The sequence below is a fragment of the Triticum urartu genome, chromosome 2A, assembly GCF_056163025.1.
Source record: "Triticum urartu cultivar PI428250 chromosome 2A, HENAU_Tu73, whole genome shotgun sequence".
NCBI classification, from domain to species: Eukaryota; Viridiplantae; Streptophyta; class Magnoliopsida; order Poales; family Poaceae; genus Triticum; species Triticum urartu.
In genome coordinates, this window is record NC_141874.1 from 452268088 (window position 1) to 452290602 (window position 22515).

Sequence of the window (22515 nt, forward strand, 5' to 3'; positions counted from 1 at the left end):
GTGTTGGAGTTATGCTTGACGTAGGTTGTTCTAGGATCACTTCTTGATCATAGTTTCTCGATCGTGCTTTGCCTTCTCTTCTCGCTCTCATTTGCGTATGTTTAGCCACCATATATGCTAGTCGCTTGCTGCAGCCCCACCTCATACTTTTACCTTACCCATAAGCTTAAATAGTCTTGATCGCGAGGGTGCGAGATTGCTGAGTCCCCGTGACTCACAGATACTTCCAAAACCAGCTTGCGGGTGCCGATGAGTCCGTGCAGATGACGCAACCAAGCTCAGGAGGAGCTCGATGAAGATCTTGTCCTTTATGTTGTTTCGTTCTAGTCGATCAGTAGTGGAGCCCAGTTGGGGTCGATCGGGGATCTGTGTAGCATTTGGGGTTCTTCTTTTATTTTGGTTCCGTAGTCGGACCTTGTTTGTATCTGGATGATGTAATGTTTTATTCATGTATTGTGTGAAGTGGCGATTGTAAGCCAACTATGTATCTCTTTTCCCTTATGTATTACATGGGTTTGTGTGAAGATTACCTCACTTGCGACATTGCTTTCAATGTGGTTATGCCTCTAAGTCGTGCTTCGACACATGGGAGATATAGTCGCATCGAGGGCGTTACAAAATAATATTGATGCACCTAGTTCTTCTAAAAGGAAGAAAAAGAAAAATGATAGAACTATGCAAACTTCTAGTGAACCTATTGCTGAACCACCTGATAATCCAAATGATATCTCTATGTCTGATGCTGAAACACAATATGGCAATGAACATGAACCTAATGAAAATGTTAATGATGATGTTCATAGTAATGCTCAACCTAGTAATGATAATGATGTAGAAATTGAACCTGCTATTGATCTTGATAACCCACAATCAAAGAATCAATGTTATGATAAGAAAGATTTTGTTACTAGGAAACATCGTAATGAAAGAGAGACATGGGTTCAGAAACCCATGCCTTTTCCTCCCAAACCATCCAAGAAAATGGATGATGAGGATTTTGAGCGCTTTGCTGAAATGATTAGACCAATCTTTTTGCATATGCGATTAACTAATATGCTCAAAATGAATCCTTATGCTAAGTACATGAAAGATATTTTTACAAATAAAAGAAAGATACTAGAAGCTGAAATTTCCATCGTGCTTGCTAATTATAATTTTAAGGGTGGAATACCAAAGAAACTTGGAGATCTAGGAGTACCTACTATACCATGCTCCATTAAAAGAAACTATGTTAAAACTGCTTTATGTGATCTTGGAGCCGGTGTTAGTGTTATGCCTCTCTCTTTATATCGTAGACTTGACTTGAATAAGTTGACACCTATTGAAATATCTTTGCAAATGGCTGATAAATCAATTGCTATACCTGTCGGTATTTGTGAGGATGTGCCTGTTGTGGTTGCAAACGTTACTATTTTAACGGACTTTGTTATTCTTGATATTCCCAAGGACGATAGTATGTCTATTATTCTTGGAAGACCTTTTTTGAATACCGCAAGGGCTGTTATTGATTACACTAAAGGCAATGTCACTTTTCATGTTAATGGTAATGAGCATACGGTACACTTTCCGAGGAAACAACCTCAAGTTCATAGTATCAATTCTATCAGAAAAATTCCATCGATTATATTTGGAGGTTTTGAATTTCCTTTTCCAACTGTCAAGAAGAAATATGATATTCTTATTATTGGGGATATGCATATCCCCGTTGAGGTAACATAGTGTTATTCGAAATTTCTCCGGTTCCATGTTATTCGGAATGAGTTCGTTAACAAGACTTGATCAACCTTGTTAGTGGATTCCTTTTGATGATCATGAGATGGATGAAACTAGAAGCACAACCTTCTGTACCCTCTCTATACTTTCTGTTCTTTAGTTGAATTAAAGTAAAAATAAATAATTTTCTGTCTGTTATCTGATTATCCGTGTAATATAAAAATACCTCGAAAATAAAAGTTCTCCAAATGCCCTGAAAATTAAATATGATTTTTTCTAGAATATTTGAGGATTCATGGAACAAAGAACACACCAGGGGGGCCAACCACCTTGCCATGAGGGTGGAGAGCGCGCCCACCCCCCTAGGGCGCGCCCCCCTGCCTCGTGGGCCCACAGTAGCCCTCCTCCACTTATTCCTGCACTCATCCTCTTCTTCTTCCTCCCACAAACACGAAAAACCAACTCAAGCACGAGTTCCAGCCCTCTTTGCTGCCATTTTCGATCTCCTTGCACAAAGCACCTCTCACAAAACTGCTTAGGGAGATTGTTCCTTGGTATGTGACTCCTCCATTGCTCCAATTAGTTTTTGTTCTAGTGCTTTATTCATTGCAAATTTTTGCTGCTTAGGTGACCCTGTTCTTGAGCTTGCATGTCAAATTTATATGGTCAAAAGTAGTTTTGATGCATGATATAGGCTCTAGGCACTTGTAGGAGTAGTTGCTATCAATATTATTGAGTTTGGTTTACTTTTATTTTGAAGTTACTAAAAAAATTCAGAATCTTTCAGAGGAAGAAATATGCTTAGGAAAATGTTCCAAGGTGGTTCTTCAAGGAAGCAAGGACCCAGGCTTGCAATGCGTGATGCTGATGAAGAGCCACCAAGAGACGCTCCAGTGCGTCCTTGTGAGTGGCCTTCTAAAAATTTTATGGATCGAGCGGGAATTAAAGAAGAATTTAACGCATATTTGCGTAATGCCGGTCTTGAGGACTTTGAGGCAGACAAATGCTCCCAGTATCATGATCTCATAAGCTCTTTTGTGAGGAGGTTTGAGTATTCATCTTTGCGCAATTCTCCTTCAGTCATGTTTGATCTTTATGACAAATCTTATACCATGGACTTAGAGGATTTCACTTTTGTTTGCAAACTTCCACAATGGGGTAGTGTTAGGGATCCCCCTAAATCTGAATTTAGAAACTTTCTTGCTAGTATAACTGTAGGGGAATCTAGAGATATAACGCAAGCTACCATAGGGAGCATCCACTTTCCTGCTATACATTATTTTGCTCTCTTCATAGGTAGGTGCATAAATGCTAAGGATGAAGCATGTCACATGTGTGTCCCTGACCTTAGCATTCTCAGGAGTGCTGTGTCGGGAGACCAATCTTATCATACGGGAGCCATTGTACCTCGTAGGTTGCATCATAATAGATATAATGGAGATTTCTTTGGAGGAATTTATGCAACCCGCTTAGCTAAATTTCTTGACATAGACGTTCGTGAAGGAGACATGGAGTTGCCTCCTGCTTATTTAGATTTTGATTCTATGGTTTCTCACCATTTTGTCGAGAGGAACGAATCACCTCTCCACTACCGACTAATCTTTGACAGACGCCGTGCTGTCCGTATTACTCTCGCTGCTTCTGCTTTCTTTGATTATCAGGCAAGAGGAGGATATACTATTTCTAGAGAGGAGGCAGATGAGTACGAGAGGAGAGCGGAGGCCACTCGTCGCCACACTGCAGCTTAGGAGGCGATAGCCACTGCATCACAGTACGACCCCAACAACTATTATTATGGATATCAGCCAGGCCAGCCGTGGCCATAGACCAACTTAGGCCAAAAGCCTAAGCTTGGGGGAGTACGTATTTCTCACCGTCATTACATTTATGTTCACACACACTCATTGCTAGATGTCGGTGCTCATACTTTTTCATTGTATCATCCATGCTAGTTTATTTCTTTTATGCTTTCTTCTTGTGTGTTTAATAGACCTTAAGAAAAACCAAAAAAATTAGTTGTAGCTTTTAATTAATTTAATTTCCATGCTTGTAGTAGTAATTAAAAAAGAAAACCCAAAAATATTTCCTGTTCTTCTTTTGCTTGTTGGGAGCTTTCCCGTGTAAATAGTTTTATTTCTTTTCTTTCTTTGGGGGTCGATAGGAGAAGACCATAATTAAATTGTTGAAATTGCTCTTATATGCATTATTGTTTATCTGACAAAAGAGCCCATATTGCCTTGTCTTCTCCTGTTTATTGAATGCTCGCAGATTCCAGCTTAGTCCAATGCACGTGCACTCCTATTATTATTCACATCGTTTGGTCGTGCAAGTGAAAGGCAATTATGATGATATATGATGGACTGACTGAGATGAGAAAAGCTGGTATGAACTCGACCTCTTTTGTTTTTGTAAATATGATGAGTTTATCGTTCTTGATTCAACTTGTTATGAATAAACATGTTTGCAATGACAATTAGAGATCATAGTTGCTTGTGCCATGCTTGATTAGCTATGAGTTATAATGGTTTACCTTGCGTGCCAACATGCTATTGAGATGGTTATGATGTGGTATGATGGGGTGGTATCCTCCTTTGAATGATTTAAGTGACTTGACTTGGCACATGTTCACGCATGTAGTTGAAACAAATCAACATAGCCTTCATGATATTTATGTTCATGGTGGATTATATCCTACTCATGCTTGCATCCAATGTTTATTAATTTTAATGCATGTACATGGCTGTTGTCACTCTCTAGCTGGTCGCTTCCCAGTATTTTGCTAGCCTTCACCTGTAGTAAGCGGGAATACTGCTTGTGCATCCAATCCCTTAAATCCCAAAGTTATTCCAGATGAGTCCACTATACCTTCCTATATGCGGTATCTACCTACTGTTCCAAGTAAATTTGTATGTGCCAAACTCTAAACCTTCAAATAATCATCCTATTTTGTATGCTCGAATAGCTCATGTATCAACTAGGGCTGCCTGTATCTTCCATGCTAGGCGGGTTATTCTCAAGAGGAGTGGACTCTGCTCCTCACTCACGAGAAAATGGCTGGTCACCGGGATGCCCAGTCTCATGCTTTATGCAAACTAAATCAAAAATAATTGCAAAACAAAACTCCCCCTGGGACCTAATGTATGTTGGAGGCACTCGTTGTTTCGAGCAAGCCATGGATTGATGTTTGTTGGTGGAGGGGGAGTATAAACTTTACCATTCTGTTCGGGAACCGCCTATAATATGTGTAGCATGGAAGATATCGCCATCTCTTGGTTGTTATGTTGACAATGAAAGTATACCGCTCAAAATATTATTCACCTTTATTTCAAAACCGAGCTCTGGCACCTCTACAAATCCCTGCTTCCCTCTGCGAAGGGCCTATCTATTTACTTTTATGCTGAGTCATCATCCTCTTATTAAAAAGCACCAGTTGGAGAGCGCCGCTGTCATTTGCATTCATTATTGTTAGTTTTCATTGGGTGTGACTATGATTGGATCTCTTTTACCATGAATTACAATGTCTAGTCAATCCTTGATCTTTAAAGGTGCTCTCCATTTATATTTTGCGGTCTTAGAAAGGGCTAGCGAGATACCATCTTGTTATATCATATTATGATTGTTTTGAGAAAATGTTGTCATCCGAGATTTATTATTATGGCTTGCTAGTTGATTATGCTATTGATATGGGTAATCATGAGACCTGAGAATTATTGCAAATGTGGTTAGTTATAATCTTTGCTGAAAACTTGAATGCTAGCTTGACATATTTACAACAACAAGAGCAAACAGAGTTTGTAAAAAAATTTCTTTATTTCTTTCAGTTTGTCAACTGAATTGCTTGAGGACAAGCAAGGGTTTAAGCTTGGGGGAGTTGATACGTCTCTGTCGTATCTACTTTCCAAACACTTCTGCCCTTGTTTTGGACTCTAACTTGTATGATTTGACTGGAACTAACCCGGACTGATGCTGTTTTCAGCAGAATTGCCATGATATTGTTTTATGTGCAGAAAACAAAAGTTCTCGGAATGACCTGAAACTCTACGGAATATCTTACAATAAATAATAAAAAATCCTCGCCAAAGATGAAGACCAGGGGCCCCACACCCTTTCCATAAGGATGGGGGCGCCCCCCCCCCCTAGGGCGTGCCCCCTACCTCGTGGGCCCCCTGGAGACCTCCCGACTCCAACTCCAACTCTATATATGTGCTTTCAGGGAGAAAAAAATAGGAGAGAAGATTTCATCGCGTTTTACGATACGGAGCCGCCGCCAAGCCCTAAAACCTCTCGGGAGGGCTGATCTGGAGTCTGTTCGGGGCTCCGGAGAGGGGGATTCGTCGCCGTCGTCGTCATCAACCATCCTCCATCACCAATTTTCATGATGCTCACCGCCGTGCATGAGTAATTCCATCGTAGGCTTGCTGGACGGTGATGGGTTGGATAATTTAGACCGCTATCTGGTGATCTACTCCTAGATTACCTTTGTACCCTCTTGCCAGATGTGTGGCAAGGCACACATCAGGTGCGGTACTCAGCATGGCATACCGTATAGAGCCTATGACAAAAGCATAGGGGACGACCTTCGTCCTTCCTCTTTCTTCTGCCGTGGTCGAGCTTTAAGTCTTAACTTCACACCTTACAACTCAGGCAAGAACTCCTTCTTTGACTGGTCCATCTTGAACACCTTCAAGATCATGTCAAGCTATGTGCTCATTTGAAAGTACCATTAAGAATTTTGATCTATCCTTATAGATCTTGATGCTCAATGTTCAAGTAGCTTAATCCAGGCTTTCCATTGAAAAATACTTTCCAAATAACCCTATATGCTTTCCAGAAATTCTACATCATTTCTGATCAACAATATGTCAACATATATTTATCAGAAATTCTATAGTGCTCCCACTCACTTCTTTGGAAATACAAGTTTCTCATAAACTTTGTATACACCCAAAACTTTGATCATCTTATCAAAGCATACATTCCAACTCCGAGATGCTTACTCCAGTCCTTAGAAGGATTGCTGGAGCTTTGCATACTTATTAGCATCTTTCAGGATTAACAAAACCTTCCGGTTGTATCACATACAACCTTTCCTCAAAAATCGTCGAGGAAACAATGGTTTTTGGCATCCTATCTGCAAGATTTCACAAATAAAGGAGTAATTGCTAATATAATTCCAACAGACTCTTAGCATCGCTACGAGTGAGAAAGTCTCATCGTAGTCAACTCCTTGAACTTGTCGGAAAACATCTTAATGACAAGTTGAGCTTTCTTAATGGTGATAATTACCATCATTGTCCGTCTTCCTTTTAAAATCCATATGTACCTAACAGCCTTACGACCATCAAGTAGTTCTTCCAAAGTCTACACTTTGTTTTCATATATGGATCCTCTCTCGGATTATATGGCCTCGAGCCATTTTTGGAATCCAGGCCCACCATCGCTTCTCCATAGCTCGTAGGTTCATTGTTGTCTAGCAACATGACTTCCAAGACAGGATTACGTACCACTCTGAAGTAGTACGCATCCTTGTCATCCCACGAGGTTTGGTAGTGACTTGATCTGAAGTTTCATGATCACTATCATAAGCTTCCACTTCAATTGGTGTAGGTGCCACAGGAACAACTCCTGTGCCCTGCCACACACTAGTTGAAGAGACGGTTCAATAACCTCATCAAGTCTCCACCATCCTCCCACTCAATTCTTTCGAGAGAAATTTTTCCTCGAGAAAGGACCCGATTCTAGAAACAATCCCTTATTGCTTTCGGATCTGAGACAGGAGGTATACCCAACTGTTTTGGGTGTCCTATGAAGATGCATTTATCCGCTTTGGGTTCGAGCTTATCAGCTTGAAACTTTTTCACATAAGCGTCGCAGCCCCAAACTTCTAAGAAATGACAGCTTAGGTTTCTCTAAACCATAGTTCATACGGTGTCATCTCATCGGAATTACGTGGTGCCCCTTTTAAAGTGAATGTGGTTGTCTCTAATGCCTAACCCATAAACTATTGTGGTAATTCGATAAGAGACATCAGGGTATGCATGCATCATATCCAATAGGGTGCAGTTTATGATGTTCGGACACACCATCACACTATGGTGTTCCAGGCTGTATTAGTTGTGAAACAATTTCCACAATGTCTTAATTCTGTGCCAAACTCGTAATTCAGATATTCATCTCTATGATCATATCATAGATATTTTATCCTCTTGTCACGACGATCTTTCAACTTCACCCTGAAATTACTTGAACCTTTCAATAATTCAGACTCGTGATTCATCAAGTAAATATACTCAACATCTACTCAAATCATCTGTGAAGTAAGAACATAACGATATCCACTACATGCCTCAGCACTCATTGGACTGCACACATCAAAATGTATTACTTCCAACAAGTTGCTTTCTAGTTCCATTTTACTGAAAACGAGGCTTTCAGTCATCTTGCCCATGTGGTATGATTTGCAAGTCTCAAATGATTCAAAATCAAGTGAGTCCAAACGGTCCATTTGCATGGATTTTCTTCATGCATATACACCAATAGACATGGTTCGCATGTCTCAAACTTTTCAAAAACGAGTGAGCCCAAAGATCCATCAACATGGAGCTTCTTCATGCGTTTTATACCGATATGACTTACGTGGCAGTGCCACAAGTAGGTGGTACTATCATTACTATCTTTTGGCATGAACATGTGTATCACTATGATCGAGATTCAATGAACCATTCATTTTAGGTGCAAGACCATTGAAGGTATTATTCAAATAAACAGAGTAACCGTTATTCTCCTTAAATGAATAACCGTATTGCGATAGACATAATCCAATCATGTCTATGCTCAACGCAAACACCAATCTCGATGGTAGAGGGAGCGTACGATATTTGATCAACCTTGGAAATACTTCCAACACATATCGTCATCTCACCTTTAGCTAGTCTCCGTTTATTCCGTAGCTTTTATTTCGAGTTACTAACACTTAGCAACCGAACCGGTATCTAATACCCTGGTGCTACTAGGAGTACTAGTAAAGTACACATTAACACAATGTATATCCAATATACTTCTATCGACCTTGCCAGCCTTCTCATCTACCAAGTATCTAGGGTAATTCTGCTCCAGTGGCTGTTCCCCTTATTACAGAAGCACTTAGTCTCGGGTTTGGGTTCAACCTTGGGTTTCTTCACTAGAGCAGCAGCTGATTTGCCGTTTCATGAAGTATCCCTTCGTGCCCTTGCCCTTCTTGAAACTAGTGGTTTCACCAACCATCAACAATTGATGCTCCTTCTTGATCTCTACTTTTGTGGTGTCAAACATCGCGAATATCTCAAGGATCATCATATATGTCCCTGATATATTATAGTTCATCACGAAGCTCTAGCAGCTTGGTGGTAATGACTTCGGAGAAACATCACTATCTCATCTGGAAGATCAACTCCCACTCGATTCAAATGATTGTTGTACTCAGACAATCTGAGCACAAGTTCAACAATTGAGCTTTTCTCCCTTAGTTTGCAGGCTAAGAAAATCGTCGGAGGTCTTATACCTCTTGACGTGGGCACGAGCCTGAAATCCCAATTTCAACCCTCGAAACATCTCATATGTTTCGTGACGTTTCAAAACCGTCTTCGGTGCCTCAACTCTAAGCTGTTTAACTGAACTATCACGTAGTTATCAAAATGTGTATGTCAGATGTTCGCAACATCCATAGACAACGTTCGAGGTTCAGCACACTGAGCGGTGCATTAAGGACATAAGCCTTCTATGAAGCAATGAGGACAATCCTCAGTTTACGGACCTAGTCCGCATAATTGCTACTATCAACTTTCAACTAAATTTTCTCTAGGAACATAACTAAACAGTAGAACTGAAGCGAGCTACGACATAATTTGCGAAGACCTTTTGACTATGTTCAGGATAATTAAGTTCATCTTGTGAACTCCCACTCAGATAGACATCCCTCTAGTCATCTAAGTGATTACATGATCCGAGTCAACTAGGCCGTGTCCGATCATCACGTGAGACGGACTAGTCATCATCGGTGAACATCTTCATGTTGATCGTATCTACCATACGACTCATGCTCGACCTTTCGGTCTCTTGTGTTCTGAGGCCATGTCTGTACATGCTAGGCTCGTCAAGTCAACCTAAGTGTTTTGCATGTGTTCCGAGGCCATGTCTGTACATTCTAGGCTCGTCAACACCCGTTGTATTCGAACGTAAGAATCTATCACACCCGATCATCACGTGGTGCTTCGAAACGACGAACTTTCGCAACGGTGCACAGTTAGGGAGAACACTTTCTTGAAATTTTAATGAGGGATCATCTTATTTACTACCGTCGTTCTAAGCAAATAAGATGTATAAACATGATAAACATCACATGCAATCAAATAGTGACATGATATGGCCATCATCATTTTGCTCCTCTTGATCTCCATCTTCGGGGCTCCATGATCATCATCGTCACCGGCATGACACCATGATCTCCATCATCATGATCTCTATCATCGTGTCTTCATGAAGTTGTCTCGTCAACTATTACTTCTACTACTACAGCTAACGGTTAGCAATAAAGTAAAGTAATTACATGACGTTTATGTTGACACGCAGGTTATAAATAAATTAAGACAACTCCTATGGCTCCTGCCGGTTGTCATACTCATCGACATGCAAGTCGTGATTCCTATTACAAGAACATGATCAATCTCATACATCACATATATCATTCATCACATCCTTTTGGCCATATCAAATCACATAGCATACCTTGCAAAAACAAGTTAGACGTCCTCTAATTGTTGTTTGCATGTTTTACGTGGCTGCTATGGGTTTCTAGCAAGAACGTTTCTTACCTACGCAAAAACCACAACGTGATATGCCAATTGCTATTTACCCTTCATAAGGACCCTTTTCATCGAATCCGATCCGACTAAAGTGGGAGAGACAGACACCCGCTAGCCACCTTATGCAACTAGTGCATGTCAGTCGGTGGAACCAGTCTCACGTAAGAGTACGTGTAAGGTCGGTCCGGGCCGCTTCATCCCACAATGCCACCGAATCAAGATTGGACTAGTAACGGTAAGCATATTGAACAAAATCAACGCCCACAAGTACTTTGTGTTCTACTCGTGCATAGAAACTACGCATAGACCTAGTTCATGATGCCACTGTTGGGGAACGTAGCATAAATTCAAAATTTTCCTACGTGTCACCAAGATCTATCTATGGAGTCATCTAGCAACGAGGGAGGAGTGGATCTACATACCCTTGTAGATCGCGCGCGGAAGCGTTCAAGAGAACGGGGTTGATGGAGTCGTACTCGTCGTGATCCAAATCACCGATGATCCTAGCGCCGAACGGACGGCACCTCCGCGTTCAACACACGTATGGAGCAGCGACGTCTCCTCCTTCTTGATCCAGCAAGGGGGAAGGAGAGGTTGATGGAGATCCAGCAGCACGACGGCGTGGTGGTGGAAGCAGCGGGATTCCAACAGGGCTTCGCCAAGCGCTGCGGGAGGAGGGAGATGTGTCATGGGAGGGAGAGGGAGGCGCCAGGGCTTAGGTTGGGCTGCCGTCCCTTCCCCCCACTATATATAGGGCCAAGGGAGAGGGGGGAGGCGCAGCCTTGGCCCTTCCTCCAAGGAAGGGTGCGGCCAGGGAGGAGTCCCACCTCTCCAAGGCACCTCGGAGGTGCCTTCCCCCTTTAGGACTCTCCCTTCTCTCATCTCTTGGCGCATGGGCCTCTTGGGGCTGGTGCCCTTGGCCCATATAGGCCAAGGCGCACCCCCTACAGCCCATGTGGCCCCCCGGGGCAGGTGGCCCCACCCGGTGGACCCCCGGGACCCTTCCGGTGGTCCCGGTACAATACCGGTGACCCCGAAACTTGTCCCGATGGCCGAAATAGCACTTTCTATATATAATTCTTTACCTCCGGACCATTCCGGAACTCCTCGTGACATCCGGGATCTCATCCGGGACTCCGAACAACTTTCGGGTTACCGCATACTAATATCTCTATAACCCTAGCGTCACCGAACCTTAAGTGTGTAGACCCTACGGGTACGGGAGACATGTAGACATGACCGAGATGACTCTCCGGTCAATAACCAACAGCGGGATCTGGATACCCATGTTGGCTCCCACATGTTCCACGATGATCTCATCGGATGAACCACGATGTCAAGGACTTAATCAATCCCGTATACAATTCCCTTTGTCTATCGGTACGACACTTGCCCGAGATTCGATCGTCGGTATCCCGATACCTTGTTCAATCTCGTTACCGGCAAGTCTCTTTACTCGTTCCATAACACATCATCCCGTGATAAACTCCTTGATCACATTGTGCACATTATGATGATGTCCTACCGAGTGGGCCCAGAGATACCTCTCCATTTACACGGAGTGACAAATCCCAGTCTCGATTTGTGCCAATCCAACGGACACTTTCGGAGATACCTGTAGTGTACCTTTATAGCCACCCAGTTACGTTGTGACGTTTGGCACACCCAAAGCACTCCTACGGTATCCGGGAGTTGCACAATCTCATGGTCTAAGGAAATGATACTTGACATTAGAAAAGCTTTAGCATACGAACTACATGATCTTGTGCTAGGCTTAGGATTGGGTCTTTGTCCATCACATCATTCTCCTAATGATGTGATCCCGTTATCAATGACATCCAATGTCCATGGTCAGGAAACCGTAACCATCTATTGATCAACGAGCCAGTCAACTAGAGGCTTACTAGGGACATGGTGTTGTCTATGTATCCACACATGTATCTGAGTTTCCTATCAATACAATTCTAGCATGGATAATAAACGATTACCATGAACAAGGAAATATAATAATAACTAATTTATTATTGCCTCTAGGGCATATTTCCAACATTAGTTTCCCGTGGATGCCTCACGGAGTTCCAGACTTCCATTCCAAGTCTTCCGGTATGCGTTTGTTCCAAGAAAGATTCTCGCGAAGGTTTCGTTCCGTTTGGATTCCGTTTGATATTCCTTTTCTACGAAACACTGAAATAGGCAAAAAAACAGAAACTGGCACTGGGCCTCCGGTTAATAGGTTAGTCCCAAAAATAATATAAAAGGACATATTAAAGCCCATTAAACATTCAAAACTGATAATATAATAGTATGAAACAATAAAAAATTATAGATACGTTGGAGACTTATCAGCGGCTGGCGGCGCGTCCGAATCCATTTCCGACTGCAGCAGCGCTGGGCACATCTAAGCAACTCTAAACCCCGGGTCGGGCGGTGGTGGCGCGTTGGCGTCATAACCTTTTTGGAGGCGCCGCCTTGAACCTCACGGTTCGTCATTTGCGGCTTCATCTCTTCGCGGTGGCGTGTTCACGTTGTAGTGTTAGGGGTGATGTTGCTGCACTCAGCGCGTATGTATCCCGCCTTGAGTATGTGCGTGTGTTGTCATAGGGTGCGTTTGTACTTGGACTATGATTGATCTTTGCTTTATATATATAACGGGATAAAAGCCTTTTTCGGTAATCATATATAGTGTCACCATATTTTTGATTCATCGTGTAGTCGGGATGGCAAGCCATAGTCTGGATATATACCTTTTGGCAGTCGATACCTTCTTCTAGTGTTATCAACTAGCATTCTAGTAGAAGTTAGAAGACTTATTGACAAGCTATTGTACATAACTAAGCAGGAGTCTCATTCCTTTAATCTGTCATCATTCGTTGCAGCAATTTTTTTTCACAGGACACTGTGATGAGAGCTAGTTTCAATTGGTTATATCAGCTGTTGTGATACACCAGTTCAGCGATGGCCGATGGGTGTCTTCTCATGTTTCTGAATAATCGTTTCTTAAGGTTAGTTTTTGGGAGTTTTGTTGTAATTTTAGTCAGTGCTTTGTGCAGTTTCGAAGTCGTTCAAATTAGCTATGTTTCTAAATTTTTATATTTTTTCTATTTCGGTAGGAATGGGGCTTGGCACAAGTGCTTGTACATATAAGAGCAATTTCAATGGGACGATCCATTTCGTCCACGGCCGTTCTTTTAGGTCGGCGCGGGCACAAAAGGCGGCCCAACGTGCCGACCTAAATGAACGTGCGTCCGTTTTTCGTCCGCGGGCGACCCATTTTCGGCTCTTTTTGAGTCTGATACTCTGATTTGCGTCGGTGAGGACACGCGACGGACGCGCGCGCGCTCACCTACTCCTGTCTCCGGGCCCGCTGGTCTGTGGCACATTGGTCTCCCCGCAACCCTCGCCCCGCCTCCTCCGTCACCGCGCCGGCGACTCTTCCAGCTGTCGCCGCCTCCACATCCGTCCAGCACGCCGCCCCAGCCCCCAGTCGCCCCCCGCCGTCGCTGTTTTGCCGCCGGGGAGCAAACTGGTTCCCGCCGCCGCTTTCCCCACCGCACAGCCGCCCGCGACCAAGAAGACGCCTCGTCGCCCCCGCCACATCCGACCGGCACGCTCGTCGGACGCCGGCAGGGCAGCTAGCTGGTCTGTGGGCGCCGCATCTCCCCTCGCCGGCCGTCTCCTTCTTCGACACCCGCAAGCTGTTCGACAGTTTGCCAAGGTTCGACAGTTTGCCAGCCGGCCACGCCTGCACATATGGGTCGGCGCGTTAGGCGCGCAGCCGACCCATATGAAAAACAGGGCGGACGCTAGGCGGGCGACCAACCCAAACGGACAAAAAGCGGACGAAATCACCGTCCGTTTGGGTCAGCCTGTTGGAGTTGCTCTAATCTCCGCATTTTGCATGTTTTTATGGAAGCGGTTTGTATGTGTTCCATCACAACAAAGAAGATTCACATGTGTGTCTTTTGTGTTTGTGTTTTCAGCCACATTTTTCATTTTTGTGGAAGCACGCCGTAGAAGTTTATAATGGATGTGGCTAGTCTAAATAATAATGTTGTCCACAAGCATTACCAACTTGTATATTACACATAGCAACAATAAACCCTCAATTGGGGATAAATCAACGTGCCACATCCTGTAAGTCTGATTTCAGGTCAGCTCCTTTTCTCTTCCATTTTTTTTTCAAATTCCGCTGTGCTATTCAGTTTTTCTTTTTGAGAAGACCTGTGATATTCAATTTGGGCACGTTTGGTTGCACACAAAATCCCAATCAGACTTGATACATGCAGCGTGTTTTTTATGTTCGGCTGTTTGGTTACCTGTGTATACTATTATGCCTGCATCACACGATTCTTAAAGCACTTCTGGGCCAGACTCGCTAGAAACTGCCCTGACTCATGTGATGGGACGAAGCGCACATGGGTGGCTCCCTGGAAACGTGTTAGTTGTTAATCACTTTATCCCCTCACTCTCTTCCTCCTTCTCTCGCCGCGCTCGCCGCCCCCGCTTGCCGTCGACGCGCTCACGCGGCAGCTGCCGCCTCTGCCCTGCCGCCCGCGGCCATGGCTGCAGATGCAGGTGGCCTCTGCCCTCCACGAGTTGCAGATGCAGATGGCATCCGTCCTCCACGCGTGCTGCCCCACTCGCACACGCACTCCCCCTTCCCCACGTTGCCCCGCCCCCGCGCACGCTGCCCTGCCCGGCCTGCATGCACTTGCCCCCCCCCCCATTGCCGCTGCCCCCCGCTCGCCGTCTGCGCGCCCCCGGCGCGCGCATCTGCCGCCGTTGCCCTGCCCCCCGCGCACACATATGCAGGTGGCCTCCGCCCTCCACGAGCAGCAGATGCAGATGGCCTCGACCCTCCACAAGCCACGGAGCTACTGGGCTTGCTCGATGCGGGAGGGAGGCACGCTTCATATCGTGCTAGTCGAGGAGGGCCTCCCCCACCGCGGCGGCCCTCTCGATGGTCTGCACGGTCACACGGAGGTCCTCCACGAGTTGCAGATGGCCTCTGCCCTCCACGAGTTGCAGATGCAGATGGCATCCGTCCTCCACGCGCGCTGCCCCACTCGCACACGCACTCCCCCTTCCCCACGTTGCCCCGCCCCCGCGCACGCTGCCCTGCCCGGCCTGCGTGCACTTGCCCCCCCCCCATTGCCGCTGCCCTCCGCTCGCCGTCTGCGCGCCCCCGGCGCGCGCATGTGCCGCCGTTGCCCCGCCCCCCGCGCACACATATGCAGGTGGCCTCCGCCCTCCACGAGTAGCAGATGCAGATGGCCTCGACCCTCCACAAGCCACGGAGCTGCTGGGCTTGCTTGATGCGGGAGGGAGGCACGCTTCATATCGCGCTAGTCGAGGAGGGCCTCCCCCACCGCGGCGGCCCTCTCGATGGTCTGCACGGTCACATGGAGGTCCATGACGGCGCGGTGGTCGGACTCGCCGACGCACGACGTGCAGCTGCTTCATAGAGACGCGCTGCTTGGTTGGGTGAGCCGGGCAACTGCTGCAGCTCTCTCGAGCGCGCGGACGAGCCCAGCTACTACAGCTCCGACGAGCGCGCGAGTGAGCCAGTCTGCTGCAACTCGAGGGTTCACTCCCCTGCCTCTTAAGTGCAGTTGTTAGCTACTAATCACCATGCATATATGCAACCAAACACCGAGTGAAAATTACTTCACGATGACAAGACATCACATGCAGGCAACCAAACTACATGCCAACATTGTCTTTTTCTTGTTTTCTTTTAATCAGGGCCTGCTCAGCCTGGCTTGTTTTTGTCCTCTTTGTCTACACTATTCACTGTAGATGCACTGTAGCTGGCCTAGGGCCCGGGGCTTATCCCAATCCTGGGCCCGCCCCTACCCTTTGTGGTCTTCCCCTACCCTTTTGTGGTCGAGTGGGGTGGTAGTGGGCGGGCGTTACTGAGGGCTCATTCGGTTTGGAGGATTTCTTAACGTAGGAATTAGGACTAGTATAGGAATTTTATAGGATGGCACTTGCCACCCTAAGGAATTGGCTCGCCTCGTTTCTACGCACAAAATGAGCTTTGAGTGGATGTGTAATTTCCTCCAAAAACACAGGAAATGAATAATATTCTTACGAAATTCCTATACACATTTCCTACAAACCGAACGCATCTATAGGAAATTTCCTTCGGGATCCTTGTTTCTATGTGTTTCCTATGAAAATCCTTCAAACCGAATAGGCCCTGAGTCGGATTTTTTCCTCCAAAAATGAACCAGGCCCGTTAGCCTGGATCGGGGTGGCAAAATCCAGCGGGCGGGCGGATGTGTGTATGGGCAAGTGGACGCTGGGAGCGGGCCGACCAGGCAACCTGCTGGGAATGAATCCGTCGAATTTGTTGCATACAGCGACTCAAAGATCAGCGCCACGTGTCAACCCCTTATTAGACAAAAATTCCGACCTAAACTAAAAACAAAATCTGTGGACTGATTGCTAGTCAGTTCCAGAGTTATTGCGTTCTTCCTTTATTTTTCCTCCTTTCCCCCTTTGTCCTCTACCACTCATAGCTAGCTAGTTCATGTATCTGAAGTATTTTTCGACGACCATGTCGATGATGACTTTGTAGGCACTAGAGCTGGGGTGGTAGCTGTCCCAGAAGACGTATTTGGCGGGTTCGGCGCAGACCGGGCTGGCGAAGTTGCAGAGCACGGCTACCGCCAGCCCAAGGAAACCGCAGCACGAGTCCTTGGCGTTCTTGAACCCGAGCGCCTCGTGCCGGTGGATCACGTCCTCAAAGATGGCGTAGAGGTCGATGAATGTGAGCGTGACGCCGGGGAGCTTGACGCCGAGCATGGCCATCTTTTCCCTGACCTTGTTGTTGAACATGCTGGCTAGCTGGTTACGATCCGTGGCGCACTGCCGCCGGATCCCGCCAGAGAGAATGCGCTGCGACGGCAAGCAGCCCACCGGCGGCACTCCCGTCAGGGCGATCCTCTTGGCGCCGAGGCTGACGAGGGTCTGGATGTAGGAGATGGCGCGCTGGACCATGAGGTCGCTGTACTGCTCTACCGACATGGGGTCCCCGAAGGTGAAGTGCTCCACGATGTCGTTGCTGCCCCACACGAGGAGGTAGAGGGCCTTGTCCGGGATAGTCCCCACCTTGGCCTTGTACTCCAGGAACATCTTCAGCTGCTGCTCCATCGACAGCGCCGACTGCATGCATACAGGCAGGGATCTCGATCAACTGTAGATATGATTTGCACGCATGCATGCATGCGTGCCTACATCGATCTAGCTAGCTCCATGCATCGCGAGCTCGTGTATGTGGTGAACGCGTACGTAGGACGACGTACCATGGTCTTGCAGGTGGCGTTGTCGTAGCCGCTCCCGGCCGATGCGAAGCTGACACCGGTCTTGAGGTCGTCGAGGGTGAGGTCCTTCTTCAGGTACGGCGGGACATTCTCCTTCACACCAAGTGCCGCCGCTGCATTTACAAAACCATTGTGATCCACACTGACTGATACTATCTTAATTATACTCCCTCCGTCCCAAAATAAATGACTCAACTTTATACTAGCTTTAGTACAAAGTTAGTACAAAGTTGAGTCACTTATTTTGAGACAGAGGAAATATGTAATTGCCGTATATATGTGTGTGATCGGTGATACATACGTACCTAGGAAGTCAACACTGATCCTACCGTCCGTGAACCGGCCGGTGGCCTTGTGCCCGGGGAAGTCCCTGCCGTAGGGCGGGAAGTTGGCCCTGACGATTGTCCTGATATAGTTGTTGTTACCTGTGTCTATAATCGAGTCACCAAAAGCAAGGATCGCGGGGTATTTAAGCGGCCCGGCAGTAGCCGGGGGAGCTGTGGGAACCTTCGGCGGCACCGGCACCGGCACCGGAGGAGGTGCTGCCGCACGCACCCCGGTGATGACTCCGGCGAGAACTAGCAGGGCGGGGATCATGTTATACATGGTGGTGAACGCCTAGAACCGTGGACGCACACTTTTTGAGACTGGTATGTGGTGTCCGCCATGGTAGATAAATAGGCCGTGTCCTACTCGTTCCACCAAGTGATTTGGTCTAAAAGAACACGGCAGTTGCATGCAAGATCAGCAAGACCCGGGGTGCTCACCCGCATGTCCTTGTAGGTTGACATTTGTGCAGTGATGCGATACTTGCTCTTCTTCTTTGTCTCGGGACGGTGGCTAAATTTGGCAGGTCCACCTAGGCCTAGGCAGGGAAAATTCATGAGTCAATTACACCATCTGTGTCTAAAATTGGCGAAAAGTCACTTTAGTGCTATAACTTGCGATGTACATTGAACCGTGCAACTACTTGGCTTCCATGAGCATATCGTGCTTGTGACAAAATTAATTCTTATATTAGTTTGACAAAATAGCCAGCAATGACAAATAAAAAATATACTCCATTTATTCACAAGGAGAAAGACCTGAACAGTAGATTTGGTGAGTATTTTCTTTGCTCTGCAGCTTCACATGGACAATAGCATTGATGGACCCATGTGCTTCCTTATCATCTGTATGAACTATCAGACTCAAAAACAGAAATCCTGACAACAGACAGATAAGGATCACAACCAAATCACGATAAACATCATGTTGCCTCCTATGAATACATTTTAAAAAAATGATACGAAAGGTAAAGATACATATAAAGTACACCACCACCTAACAAATCAAACCAAGGCAGGGGATAATCAGCTGAGTATGAAAGTCTTCTCAATTTGATGCATGTTATCCCAGGGCAGCAGATATTTCTCTCCAGACACGTCTTCCGAAGAAATAAACCCTAATTTGCAGATCTTGGACATTTTGTCATTACTTCATCAGTCAGTGTGACGAGAGAGCAGTGAATATTCCATAACCAGCAAAACCAAGGCCAAACAGAAGGAAGCCGTAGTCCAGCACTCTTCTCCATAGGCTCATTGACGATCCTACGATGTTGAGGTGGAAGAAGGTGGGTAGCACAAAGGAGAGCAGCGCACAGACGGTGCACCCAACAAAGGAGACGAAGGACCCAAATGCAGGTATGCAGGATGCCATCACAGTTAAAATAGTCACCATGATGATGCGGCTCGAGTGCAGGCCTAGCCACTCGGCACCAGGAACCCCGTGGGAGAGCTTCTGGAAGCATCCACTTGATCTGAGCCTTGTCTCCACAATCTCGTGAATCGGGTGCATCATAACTGGGAATGTGAATGCTAGTGCAATGCATAGGCCAACCTGCCAGTAGATTTTTTGAACTTTTAGGATACAAAGATCACTACTCCAGCATGTTAGATATCATGCGGCAATAAGATTTACAATTTTTCAAATCTCAAAATATAATAGATTCACACTTGAATCATACTTTATGACCTTATACAACCAATTATCAAGTACTGGGGCTACAAAATATTTGACGAGAAGCAATAGCATATTTCAACAAACAATTACACGATATAGATTATGAAAATTGCACTAACCTTAACAGCAGCAGATGACCAACTATTGGGAAGATTAAGTGTTATGATGTCCTTGGTAGCCTCACCATAGGCCAAGTACCCACATACTCCAAAACATGCATACACAACTATGATGCCCACAACTGCTTGAGAAAGCACCCAACGGAACTTTCTACGTTCCGCCATTGATGATTCTAGTGCCAGTGTCATGCTGAATCCTTCAAAGCAGAAGACCGCGACTCCAAAAGCGAAAGGTATCGCCAAAACCCCATTAAAAGCACTTCTATTTGCAAAAGGATGATCAATTAGTTGAAGATCTTTTCTGATAACCATTGCCACCGCTAGGACATTGCACACATCAGCAAATATACTGAATGGTGAAAGAGAGGATAGTGAAAGAATGAAGGACAACGCGATTTGCACAGGCAATAGGACGGCAAAGATGAAGCCAGCTGGTGACATCGACTGGCTAAACACGGAATGCAGATTTTCACCAATGAATACTAGGTAAGCTACAGAACCACCCGCTTGTGAGATAAGAATGAGAATTTCCGTCAAGCACCGACCTATAGTCCCAAAGCACTTCTCACCAAAATCTCCATATGTATAATTCTTTGGTTCATCAGTTTCTTCCTCTTGCAATTTATCTTTACAGTCCACCTTCAGAATAGAAATCGAAACAAGTAAATTAAGCAGCTAAAAAGTTGTTGCTATCAAAACAGAAGTTCATAACATTGTAAAAATCATAGATGCGGCACAGTACATACACGGTTCATTTTTTATCATACCATCAGTGTGCTGATCAATGTGAAGTATAAACACAAATTAACAGGCAAAGTCCTGTTCAACAAATTCAACACGCTGAAGAAGCAACGAACAGTAGCACAGTTCAGAAAGTATGACCATTCAATTTAACTAGAATGTGAGAGGAGAAACTACCACGTTTACAGAAATACTACCAAGAACAGGCTAACGGCTTAATGCCATAAGGCTGGTCATGACCATGAATAAGGCTTCCATTCTGACACTATTCCGGGAGTGCTTCGGACTACATGCTTCATTTGGTTTTATTTCTTATTATGTGTGCAAAATCCTGACCGACCCTGGTTACCGTTCCTGTTATACTGGAGACAATATGGGACCATATTTTTCTGATGGGAAATGGAACGAAAATACTGAAAGTGGCAAGCCTCTTTACTTTAAAGTTGGGCAGTGGGCACAGGATATCCCCATATGAAAAATCAATAGTGTCCTTAAACACGAAGACGCAAAAAATTTATCCCGAGTGACCAAATACTTTACCCTGTCGCTAATATAGTACTTCTAGCGTATGAATGATAACAACAACATGGTAGTACGGCTACGATTAATCTTCAATCGAAACGTAAATACAGACACCATGCAATTTGGCATGGACAGCAAGTCCCAATCTGCTTAAGCTGAATGCAATGCAGGATGTGGCCGTAGAACGGTAGAAGTAGTAGTATTAGTATTTAGATGGCATCTGGTAGTGTTAATGCGAGGTACGGTACTGACCAGGAGGAGCATGCAGTAGAGCGTGGCGAATCCGGCGGCGGCGACGCCGAGGGATCCGGCGACCCAGCCGGCGGCTCGGAAGGCGTAGGGCAGGCCGAGCACCCCCGTGCCCACAATGGACACCACCACGTTGCCCAGCGTCTGCGCCCAGGTTGCTCCTCCCCAGCCTCCACGCCGTCTCCCATCCTCCCGCGCCAGCAGCGGCGCAGCCGCCCCCTTCGCCTCAGCCATCCGCAGCAACAACCGTGGCGGCGGCGACGCAGAGACAAGAGAAGTAGCGGAGCTTTTCGAAGTGAATTTTGATTTTGGAATCTGGTTTGGCGCACGAGGGAACGAGAGGAGGAGCCGTCGTTGTACTACCGTGGTCCGTGGATGGTGAGCGGGATGGGATCACGTTGGAGCTTTCTGGATATCTGTCGGACGCAAAAGCTTCGCTCACACGCGAATCGATACTGAGTGCTACAACCTGTGTTGCATGATCAGTTTACAATCCGTTTGGTTATATGAATGGGATTTCGTATCTGTGGCCTGATTTAGCCGAATGAATCTACATCTTATATCTATACCAATATAAAAAGACTAAAAGGGGTAGATCCAACTGATCCCGGCTATCGAACTAAGTTAATCCAACGAACTAGACTGCTCCAATGACGAGCGTTAAATGTATAACGTGCAACTCATACCAAATATTGCACTAATCATAGGATTAATACACAAATAATAGCATGCCTAATATTCACGTGCAATTAATATATTGCCTAAATATTAACGTGCGTGGCACGTGCGCATTTACTAGTCTATATCTATATCTATATCTATATCTACACTAATATAAAAAGACCCAAAGAGGCAGATCCAATTGATCTCAGCCATTGAACTAAGCTAATCTAACAACCTAGACTGTTCCAATAGCGAGCGTTAAACGTGTTTAACGTGTAATTAATATCATACCAAATATATTACACTAATCATAGGATTAACACACAAATAATAGCATAC

At 45.5% G+C, this 22515-nt stretch overlaps 2 protein-coding genes across 2 annotated transcripts; both read right to left on the bottom strand.

Annotated features, from left to right (window-relative positions):
- Positions 1-16977: 16977 nt before the first annotated feature.
- Positions 16978-18847, bottom strand: LOC125537796 (GDSL esterase/lipase EXL3-like). The gene is made up of 3 exons (XM_048701107.2): positions 18187-18847; positions 17864-17994; positions 16978-17723 (listed from the first exon to the last, which is right to left on the bottom strand). The coding sequence occupies exons 1-3, from the start codon at positions 18485-18487 to the stop codon at positions 17082-17084; spliced, it is 1074 nt and encodes a 357-aa protein (XP_048557064.2). The 5' UTR covers positions 18488-18847; the 3' UTR covers positions 16978-17081.
- Positions 18848-18967: 120 nt separating this feature from the next.
- Positions 18968-21952, bottom strand: LOC125537795 (amino acid transporter ANT1-like). Its single transcript, XM_048701106.2, has 3 exons — positions 21517-21952; positions 20002-20640; positions 18968-19759 (listed from the first exon to the last, which is right to left on the bottom strand). The coding sequence occupies exons 1-3, from the start codon at positions 21745-21747 to the stop codon at positions 19367-19369; spliced, it is 1263 nt and encodes a 420-aa protein (XP_048557063.1). The 5' UTR covers positions 21748-21952; the 3' UTR covers positions 18968-19366.
- Positions 21953-22515: the final 563 nt, after the last annotated feature.